This window comes from Spinacia oleracea, chromosome 3 (genome assembly GCF_020520425.1).
Source record: "Spinacia oleracea cultivar Varoflay chromosome 3, BTI_SOV_V1, whole genome shotgun sequence".
Lineage (NCBI taxonomy): Eukaryota > Viridiplantae > Streptophyta > Magnoliopsida > Caryophyllales > Amaranthaceae > Spinacia > Spinacia oleracea.
In genome coordinates this window covers 25695982-25707369 of record NC_079489.1, presented here as the reverse complement: position 1 = coordinate 25707369, position 11388 = coordinate 25695982, and the positions used below count along the sequence as shown (strand labels likewise).

At 36.4% G+C, this 11388-nt stretch overlaps 1 protein-coding gene across 2 annotated transcripts; it reads left to right on the top strand.

Annotated features, from left to right (window-relative positions):
- Nucleotides 1-1960: 1960 nt before the first annotated feature.
- LOC110800690 (mitogen-activated protein kinase kinase kinase NPK1) lies at nucleotides 1961-10929 on the top strand. 2 transcript variants are annotated; one of them, XM_056839985.1, is made up of 17 exons: nucleotides 1961-2484; nucleotides 2583-2624; nucleotides 2922-2987; nucleotides 3060-3170; nucleotides 3297-3377; nucleotides 3504-3581; nucleotides 3716-3798; nucleotides 4340-4418; nucleotides 4539-4639; nucleotides 4771-4810; nucleotides 5057-5116; nucleotides 5193-5239; nucleotides 5340-5562; nucleotides 5655-5954; nucleotides 6070-6359; nucleotides 6437-6504; nucleotides 10392-10929. In XM_056839985.1, the coding sequence occupies exons 1-17, from the start codon at nucleotides 2146-2148 to the stop codon at nucleotides 10499-10501; spliced, it is 2118 nt and encodes a 705-aa protein (XP_056695963.1). In that variant the 5' UTR covers nucleotides 1961-2145; the 3' UTR covers nucleotides 10502-10929. The 2 variants fall into 2 exon arrangements, with proteins under 2 accessions (XP_056695963.1, XP_021861691.1); XM_022005999.2 differs by having other exon boundaries at nucleotides 5337-5562.
- Nucleotides 10930-11388: the final 459 nt, after the last annotated feature.

Sequence of the window (11388 nt, the reverse complement as noted above, 5' to 3'; positions counted from 1 at the left end):
GAATTATACCAATAATGAATGAAATTGAAGCCAAAAATGAAGAACAAAATTCTGAAAATGATGAACAAAAACCCAAACCAAAGAGAAAATAATCTGAAATTTTGTGTTTGTAATTCATAAAATTGAGAATCTATACTACAAAAATAGAAATGCTAACTCTCTAAACTACTCGCTACTGCTGCTAACTGCTTTCTAATACGTTGTTGCTTCTCTATTGCTCGAACCAAAGAGAAAAACCAAACTGCAGAAATTAAGAATGAAATTGCGAAGACGAAATTAAAAATCCGAAAACAAAATTCAACCTAATCTACCCCTTGATTCTCAATCTCTACTCTACTTTTAACTATGCTACGCTATTCTATGCTAAATCGCTGCTCGAGTTTTAGTCTCTCACCAAATCGAAAAACTAAAACTAACTCCTGGAAATTCGCAACTGTCGCTGCTTATATACGACTTGTAGCGCTGGCCGGTGTGGGAGCGGTGGCCGGAGGTGCGGGCGCACCCTCATAGAAACGCCAGATTTACAAATTCCAAAAGTTCCTGCAAGTATGCTCCAATTTGTGCGGGCGCGGTGAGTTGATGTGTGGGCGCACCGCCTGTGTGGCGCAAGCACATACCTGTGCCTGCAGATTGTTGATGTTCGTGTGTAGCTGTGTTGTTTGCACGTTGTTGCTGGTTGTGCAGTGGTTCATGTTGCTTGCTACTATTCTGGACAAGGTTGTAGCTGATCTGGTTCGTGCAAGGCTGATGTTCGTGTGTAGTGATGTGTAGCTGCTTGTCATGGCACTGAGTAGCTGCTATCAAGGCACTGAATTGTTGTTCTTGCTTCATCGTTGCACATCAAAGCACGTCGCTGCACACAACAAACATCGTATAGCCAAGTTATAAAATCGCCTAGCACATTATAAAATTGCATAGCATATTATTAATTCGTATCGCATTTTTACAAATCTTAAATCATTTCAATCGTCGTCTAAGCTTAAATTCACATTATTACACACGTTAATACTCTAAAGGACCGTACGCTATGAAAATGAGCATAAAAGGCACATTTAGAGCAATAACGACTAAAATATATGCAAGACGAGATAATGTTACGATTAATGCAAAAACACGATAAACGAACTAAAAAAATGATAAAACTAAGTAAAATAATAATAAAATCCTAATAAAATGAAATGAAATCCTAGGCTAAGAGCGACATAAATGTCGCTCATCAAACTCCCCCAAGCAAAACCTTTGCTTGTCCCCAAGCAAAGCTAGAATGAAAATCGGGAAGGAGAATTAGCTCATTTATTTGAAATCAAAATTACGAAAATAAGAACTACAAGAATGCACACTAACTCACTGTCTTATGAATCACGGTTGCATTTAAGCACATGAAACAAACTCTTTCAAATGTATAATTAGATATATTAGTGGTTAAAATAGTGCATTGGCAAGCGTGAAATATCAGATGGTGTAATTAAAAACTGGAGGAAGTATTGTTTATGATCTCCCTTTCTCACTCTTTTTTTTAAAAAAGTACTTCTTCTGTATTTTAAAAAGGGATACTCCGTACATTTTATCTGGCACATAATTTTAGGAGGGTGAGTTAAATTTATTAAAATAAGATGAAAGTGGAGTAGTGGGTGAATTATGTATTATAGTAAAAAGATGATGTGAGTAAGTGTGGTAAACCACAAGAAAAAGAGAAATATTAATATAATGAGAAGTGGGGACCAAAACATGTCAAAAAAAAAATCTCTTTTTAAAATACGAACGTTTAAGGAAAGTGTATCTCTTTTTAAAATATGGAGAGAGTATTAAGAAATGTTTACGATTATATGAACAAATAGAAAAATCACGTGATAGAGACGTGATTGTACAGCTCGATAAACAACATGGCCAAAAATAAAAAGGAAAGAAAATTCAACTAAAAAAATAAAAAGAAAGAAATAATAACGTTGAGGATTTTTGAAAATGAATCCATCTCAAGTCTCAACCCCTTTTTCCCTCTTCAAATCAAAATCTCTCCTCATTTTCTCTCTCCTCCCCCCTGAAAACGAAACTCGACTCCAACTCCAAACAGCCCTAAACCACTGCCATAACAACCGTCAACCACCGCGACAACTCAATTAAAATAGTTAATCAACGTCGTTTCAAATGCAAGAGCTCTTTGGATCAGTCCGCCGATCTCTAGTATTCCGACCATCTTCTTCTCCCTCATCCTCCCCAACCACCGACACCGACACCGACGTCGGCTTTGGTGGTTTCGTTGATAAACTTGGCTCGTCTATTCGGAAATCACGTATCGGTATTTTCGCTGCCAAATCGCCGTTGAAAGCGCTTCCTTTTCCTCCGGCGAAGGAGAATATGCCGCCGATAAAAGATGAAGCTCCGCCTATTCGATGGAGGAAAGGCGGGTTGATTGGTTCTGGCGCTTTCGGGAGAGTTTATATGGGGATGAACATTGATACTGGAGAACTCCTTGCTGTTAAGCAGGTCAATTGGAATTTACTAGGGTTTATTGTTTTTGAATTTTTTTGAATTTGTGCTGGAAATTGGGGTTTTGATTGTGTTATTTGGTTCACATTTTGCAGGTTTCGATTGCTTCAGGTGGTGCGTCTAGGGAGAAAACTCAGGTCAGTGATTAAGGGTGTTGTAATAAATTTGAAATTTATTGATTGATTTCTTCTCTTGATTTAATTTGAATTGGAATTCTCAAATTAAGACGTGTTTGATTATGCAATTCCCAATTGTTTATTTCTTTAAATGTTAAATTGGGTGGATTGCGGTTGTTTTCGGCTCAATAACAATGATCTAGTAGGTTGATACTGGAAATGTAAAATCTGTGAAGATATCTGAATACCTAAATTCTACTTCGATAAGTTAATTGATTACTTAGTTTGTTTTCTTTCTTTGTTTTGAAATGTGAGTAGGCTCACATAAGGGAATTGGAGGAAGAAGTGAATCTGCTTAAGAATCTCTCACATACACATATAGTTGTAAGTATTGATTTCTTTCAACACTACAACAACGCGGTTATTACCAGATTCTGAACTTTATTTTTATACTAGAGATATTTGGGAACTGCAAGAGAGGAGGAGGCTTTCAATATCTTGTTGGAATTTGTTCCGGGTGGATCTATTTCATCGCTTCTTGGCATTTTCGATTTATTTCCAGAATCTGTAAGTTACAAGTGATTTGTTATCTAGTTCTTTCCCGAATACTCATATTTTCTTTTTCAAAATCATTTGGAGTTCAATTGTTCAGGATCATAATAACTTCTTTTTTTGTTCTGTCGCATTGACCAGGTCATAAGAACGTACACTAAGCAGTTGCTACTGGGGTTAGAGTATCTGCATAAGAATGGGATTATGCATAGGGATATTAAGGTATTGCTTTGATTTCCGGGGATCATTACTTATCAGTGGTCTCTCCCTATTTATTGATTGTTTTCAAAGTTAATGCGGGGTTTTTCTCACCGCTGGTGTTCCTCACACAATTTATTTTTGATGTAGGGTGCAAACATCCTTGTTGACAATAAAATAGGTATCAAACTAGCAGATTTCGGTGCTTCCAAGAAAGTTGTTGAGCTGGTACAAGTTTATTTCATTATATTCTTTGTTTGTCCTTTTCAACGTGTCACTTCGTAAGTAATTGGTAGCTGACCCCTGACCTCATGTTGATTGTCTATTTTGTCTCATTCTGTATGGATATTTTGCACTAACAGGCTACTATGACCGGGGCAAAATCGATGAAGGGTACTCCACACTGGATGGCACCTGAAGTTATTCTTCAGACTGGACATAGCTTGTAAGGATTGTATTTAATTCAATATTTGGAATTTTGCTCACAATCACTAGGCTGAAAGAAACTCATTTAGTTAGCTATTTGGATTAGTCATCTTCAAATTCAACTTTCCAATTGAACGCAATCTCTCTGATTAAGCTTGAAGAATTGCGACATAAACATTTGGAAAAGAATTTGAACTTGTTGAGAATCTGAATGGCTTGATTGGCAGAATGGAAAAGGGAAAAGGCTGTTAAATGTCAGCATGTTAAATCTTGAATGCTACTTGAGTCCTCTGTTAGTAATGTTGAGGTTGATTACAAAATTTGACCTTTTAAGTTTCTCTTCCAACTCTTTACACGCGTGCACACTTCAGAATGCAGAATAATTTTAATGTGGGTGATCTTATGGGACTGGTTGATGTTTGGTTCTTTCGTTTAGTGATAAATTCTTAATGGATATATATACATCTTAATAGTAGGTATATTTAAAAATAAAAATGAAAAACAATTCACTGATTTAAGACCCCCCTGGAGCTCATATTTGTCACTGTTTAATACCCCAGCTCTGCTGATATATGGAGTGTTGGATGTACGATCATTGAAATGGCCACAGGAAAGCCTCCATGGTGCCAGTATCAGGAGGTAAGTTAACCTCACATTCTCACCATTAAAAATTTCAGGTCACATTATTTACCATTTTGTTTAAGTTATGCTGTTACGCTTTGTTTTCCATGTTTACACTTTAAGTCTCTGCTCATTCAGGTGCAAGCGCTATTTCATATTGGGACCACCAAGTCTCATCCTCCCATCCCCGAACACCTTTCAGCTGATGCAAAGGATTTTTTGATGAAGTGCTTACAAAAGTAAGATTGTCTTGTTGTTTCCTTGTACTTTTTTGCTATTTTTTAAATGCGGCCTAATGTTTTAAGGACCAGATTTTGCTACTCTCTAATTGTACTCTATCTGAACCGCATGAGTTGAAATTTGGTGACAGGGAACCATGCTTAAGGGCCTCTGCTTCAGAACTTCTACAGGTATCTGTCATATTTTCTGCAGTTCATTCAAGTTCCTTTCCATTTAAAAAGGAGTTGTGAAACAGTTTGCTCTTCTGTAAATTCCAAGCATTATTTCCTGCTAGTCAAATTGTCATTGTTTGAGAAAGACAAGAGGATCACATTGATTTTTCTATTTCTTTCTGTCTTGTTGAACATAAAAGCCACATAAACGTCTGTAGCATATTCTGTCCTAACTATTAATTATACTTTGGCAATTTTATGCAGCATCCATTTGTCACTGGAGAATATCGGGAAGCTCAAACTGGATTTCGTCGGTCAGTTATGGTTAGTCCTAGCTGAACAGCTATTTGGCTTCTTTTACTTTTTCCTCCTACTCTAACAAATTAGTCTGGTCCTTCAGGAAAATACTGGAAACCAAACTACTACATCAACAGATCAGAAGAGCATGTATGTGCATTTGCATCTGTCCTTGCTCAAACGAGCCATATTGTTCAAGTTGATTGTGAGTTAATATGGAATCTGAAAGATTTGTTTAATGCTGCAGCAGAAGCAACGTAATGAGGTCAATCAGTGGCGGTCTAAAAGATATTTGCAATATGGGTAGTGTGAGGTGCTCAACAGTTTACCCTGATAAGTTCTCTGGTACAAGTCCTCTATGGGGTACATACACTAGCGATGATGACATGTGTATGATAGATGATAAAGATGACTTTGCAGTAAGCTCATCAGCACAATCAAGCCCTGCAATGTTTGCAGATGACTTTAGTAAGGTAACAAAGTTTCTGTACTCATCCTATGGAATAGAAAGTTTCATGTTCCACAATCGCAATGAATTTACTGATATAGATTTTGAATAAACTAGAGTGTCAATCCTATGTGTGAGCCGACTGATGATTGGCCATGCAAATTTGATGGAAGCCCCGAGGTTGGAAGAAGCAACATCGACTTGTTTCCTAGGGAAAATTCTGGAACTGCTGAAGCATCTTGCAATGGAGAAACTGAGGTTGGAAGAAGCAACATCGACTTGTTTCCCGGGGAAGATTGTGGAACTGCTGAAGCATCTTGCAATGGAGAATCTGAGTTTACATTCCCAAGTGAAACATTGGCTGATCATGATGAAGAAGTTACTGAGTCAAAGATTCAGGCATTCTTGAATGAAAAGGTAAAAGGTGTTCTTTGTTGGAATGTCATAAACCCTCTATATATGGGTGTCAGGTTGTCATCTCTGATTTTGCTGTTATATAACTTGTATTATCCTATTTCTTGAACTGTCTCAGGCTTTCGATCTCAAGAAACTGCAAGAAGAGTTCTATAATAATACAATAAATGTGGCCTCCCCAAAAGCTTTTAAGGCTATAGACAATGATACTGTAAGTAATTTGCCTTCAAAGAGCAAGTCGCCTGCACCAGTACCCAGTAGACGACAATCTACCGCAGGTGATGTTTCCAGGAATACGAGTCCTGCGAGCCACTGCAGACCTGTCCTAAAAATGGATGTTCTCAGAGAGCAGCCTTCAAAAGAGCTTCCTGAGATCAGAGATATACAGAAAGAAGGACATAGTTCAAGGTTAGTGACTTCCTTTGTTTCTTGTTGTTGCTCATCTTTGTTGAATTGTTCTGATAAAAGTGGTCATATGTTTGCAGTCCAAGCTTCTCTGAGAGGCAAAGGATATGGAAAGAAGAACTTGACAAAGAACTTGAGATGGAAAGAGGCAAGTATTACTTTTGCATTTTAAGTTAGTAACTGACACCAGACATGCAGGCTGAGTTGGTTTCTATCCTTACATCTCTCTCAAAACTCTGACTGATTTGTAAAATTCCGGGCAATGTCTGCACACTAGAATCATCTTAAGTTGACTATTCACTCTTATTTTATTTTTTACATTAGTTTGATTTTCTGCAATGATTGCCAGAAGAATCTTGTTTTCAGTTGGAAAATGATGGTATCTGCTCAAAATCCAAAATGCTTATTAAGCAGCAAAGATACTAATGTTTACCGGAAACAGAATTACATCACGCGTCATTGTTTTGATTCATCTAGTGTGAGAAATCAAGGAATTAAAAGGACTTCAGTTTTTTTTTTTGGTTTAAGACTTCAGAATTTATCAAAGGGGTTGTTAGCTGTTTGTTTACTTGGGGGTAAACAGCCCCTGTTTTCGCTACTTTCAGTATTTTCAGGATTTTTTTTCACAAGACATTAGTTCTCCATATATTTTTCGAACAGGTTAATACATTTTAAAGCTCACATGTGAGGAAAATAGATTTTCAAGATTTAGGTTTTAGATAACATCCAAATGTTGTCTTCAGATTTCTTCTTGGAAAGAAAAGTACGTTCCATGGGCTAATAGTGATGGTCGCTACTGAGCAGTGAATAGTGGTGGCGTTCTGGGTGGAAGACGGAATGGGGTGAGGATGAAGGAGCGGAAAGGAATTTAAACATGTTCTTGAAAGCATTGACTATAGAGCCCAGCCTATGTATTCTCTATTTAAGAGAATATGTTTTTCTTTTCTGGGAGGAGAACATCTTCATGGAGACTAGACAAATACTAATCATGGTGTTTAGAGCTTCTAAGGTTGTGGGATTAACTCATAAGAAAACATGCTCTAACCTACATTATTTTGGAGCGGGACAGAAGACAAAAAATACTGTGAGATGAAAGTAAAACCTTCGAAGGTACTATGGTTGTAGAGACACCTTCAAAACCTTGGATCCAATGCCCATTCATGCATCTAAATCTTAAAATAATAATTCCTGTTCATATTTTAAGATACTCGCTACTTAGCCGCTAGATTCGGTTTTGGAGGGAAATGATATACTTTATTGAAGATACTACCTTCCAAGAATAATGACAAGTCCACCCTCTAGAAAACTTAAAATTATAATTTTATAACCAAGGTATACTGTTCACGATATGCAAAGTTTACAGATATTACCTGGCATTTTCCTCTCCAAAGCTTGTGTAAATTTACAAGCTACTAGTGTAAAGTACAAGCCCGACTCTAGGGGGTAGGCGAGGGGTGCGACCGCCTAAGGCCCAGGCGGAAAGGGGCCCAAAATAATAGCATGTCTAGTAAATTAGTACTAGTAATAAACAACACATTAAATACACATGTTGTTTCCTTGGCTCATTGGTAGAATGTAGATATTAAAGCTTTGATAACTACCACGTGTCTAGTGTTCGACTCCTCTCACTGTCTTTATTATTTTGTTTATTCGTCCCCTCAATGTTTTTTCTTGTTGACTTCCATCTTCCTTTATTCGTTCAACTCTTTTCTTTTCTTTTTTAACTTTGTCAATATTTTTATTTTTGTGTTTGTTACTCCCTCCGTATTTATTTAAGGGATACACTTGGCCGGACACGGGTATTAAGAAAAAGAATTGAATGAAATAAAATAATAAAGCAAGTGTGGTTGGGTAGATATTTTAATAAGTAAACAAGTGGGGACCATGTCATTTTGGGGGTGGGAGATGTGGTGGGTTTATGAAATTATTTGTTTAATAGGATGGTGGGTCATATGGTAAATTAGATGTATTATTTAATTAGATGGTGGGGTTGATAAGTTACTAAAAATGGCAAGTGTATCTCTTAAATAAATACGGCCGGAAAAGACAAGTGTATCCCTTAAATAAATACAAAGGGAGTAGCTTTTATTGTAAATTTTTTATTTAAATTTATTTTTTAGCAACTAATTTTCTCATTTATAATACTTTGTACAGATAGTGTCTCAATTATTTAAACCTTTTATTTGTAATTAGCTCTGTCCTTTAATCCTTTACAAGATAATTAAGTTTTACGTTCGTAGTATTTGACTTTTAGTACTCGGTTCTAATAGATGTAACTATATGTGTGCCAAAAAAATGTTTATTTGATGGACTATGGGTCTATAAGTTTTAAAATAGATATCAAATTTTAATGATGACAAAATTAACTGATACTTTTATATGCTCAAAATGAACCTTTATATAAAAATAAAATAAAAAACTCTTTATGCATACTCCCTCCGTCCCGGAATACTTGACCTGTTTTCCTTATCGGGCCGTCCCTTAATACTTGACCTGTTTCTAAAAATGGAAATATTCTAACAATATTATATTATTTCTCACTCCACCTCTATTAACCCACCTACCCCCTACTCCATACAAAAAATAATTAAAAATTCAACCCCTACTCTTCCCAACCCCACTCTTTACCCATTTCCCACTAACTACATTAAAATAATACCCCACTATCAACTACTACCTATTAAATTAAATAAGTCAATTCAAGTTCCTTAAACTCTGTGCCGGTCAAACCGGGTCGAGTATTCCGGGACGGAGGGAGTATTAATTATCTTGTAATTAAGTAAGTATTTATTTTATTGAAATATTTCAAGAGATCGACTAGAGCAGGATTTTGAAATTCTAGGATCCTGCAAAGGAGATATAATAAAAACATTTATTGAGTTGAATTCAACAAAATAATGGATTTAACAAAAAAAATTATGATATTATTTCAGTTAAAGACGTATCATTTTGGAAGGGGCCCTGATCCCTTATTTCGCCTAGGGCTCTCAAAATGTCAGGACCGGGGCTGGTAAAGTACCAGACCTCCCTAAACAAAATCTCAGCACATCTACTTGCCCTTGCAAATTCTCAATGGCCTTTTATGCCTAGTTTCATAGGTAGTTCCTTGACAGCTCCCTTTGGAAGTCAACTTCTAAATTTTTTGTTTACTATTTTGTTTTACCAACCTAGCTTCTATAATGACACTTGAAAAATAGTTTCCCAGTTAGCCTCCCTCCTAGTCTTGTTTGCATCACCAGATAAAAATTACAGTAGTATCCGGTAAGAACTGAGAGGTGAGGATATCCTTCTTGATCAAGACATCACCTGTTATTCTGATGTGATTAGATCCAAGTAAATAAGTAACATAAACCTGCATGATGGCCCTGCAAACAGCAATTCCAACAATTTTATCTCAATCACTTTCACATACCTAGTTGAAGGGAACAGAAAGTTATGTGCTCAGAGATGGGATTGAGAGAGAAATTCAAACAAGTAGAAAACAACTCAAGATGAAACATATGTATGTAGTATTTAGGTGAAAGGAACATGCAGAAGTCTTTTTTAGGTGAAAGGAACATGTAGAAGTTCAAACAAATTGAATCAGAAGCAAGCATTTTCCTTCTAAATTTTTTCCAACTCTGGAAGGTTTTTTATTTAACTGGTGAGGGAAAGAAAATGGATGCATTCCTTTCTCTTTCTGCAAATTTGATTGGCTTGTCTTATTTCATTGGGTGTGGTGAACTTTTCCATATATTTTTACCAAACTCGGTGGCCTCCGTAATTATACATTTGTCTGTGTTTCTGTTGCATGGTTTGGTAAGTTTTAAGCATCTTTGTTGCATAGTCCTGAATTTTAAGCATAATGACTTTGTTGCATAGTCCTTAATTTTAAGCATTTTTTGTTGCATAGTCGTGAATTCTGATATAAAAGAAAAGACTTGGGCCATTTCAGTGAATCAAACATTTTAGTTGGGCACAGTCAAACATTTTAGCTCTTCACAATCCAATTCACCCTAATATATTTAGTCCTGATTATATGAAACTCCATTGCAGAGAGACTAGCTGAAAGATTGCGGCAGGCAGGAGGGAAGACCTCATCCCCAAATAAGCGGATTCCCTGTCAACATAGGGAACGATTACCATTTACATCCCCGCCTAAATGAGTACATGTTTTTTAATGTCTCTGGCCATGATGCTTTGAGGAAGATGTGCTTGCCAGGAAAGCACGAATGTATCTAGCAGTATTTTTGGTAAAGAAAGTTGTGTTAAATAATACTCCATATAGCGACCACCTAGCAGTCTTTCCATGAATGGCAGGTCTGCCAGTTGATCAATTGTATCCGTCTTCTGGAAGGTGTGAAGAGGCTGACGAATCACATCTTCATTCAGTGTTTTGTAATTTCTTACTTCTGCTGATTAAGCGCGATTTGTATGTTTTATGCTGAATATTAAAGAATGTGATGTTGAGTTTTTCTCTGGCAATGATGAAGACTTTTATAGCAATGTATAGAGGCATGTTGATAACGGGTGATGTATTATAATGGCTCCATTATATAAATATCCAGAGCTTTGTCTTCTTTATACTCAGTAATCACCAAGAGCTTAAAACCCCCCCTCTTTTGCCTATGCTTATGGTTTGCATTGTTTAAGGGCTAAACTTTGCTTTCTAAGTTTTGTGGAATATCTTCTCGACCATGAATCTAACATCTCTTGAAAACTCTTCTCACCTAACATTTTAGACTTGTTTGGTAGTTTGTAGCAAACATAGAATTGTAATAGAAATGTACGGTTGCTTTGTAGGGGAAAAAAAAAAATCTCTTGTCTCTGTGAATAAGGGTTGTCAAAAAGTGATTCGACTCATGAAACCTACTTATATTCAAACTGATTCGAACCGTTGATAACTGATTCAAACAAATTCGACAACCAGACTTTACAACACTATCTATGATATTGGTGGAATTATTATGTAATTATATTTTAGCCCGTGCGATGCACGAATTCTATTAAATTGTTAAGTTAGTATGAAATTCCTATATATTTCAACTGTTAT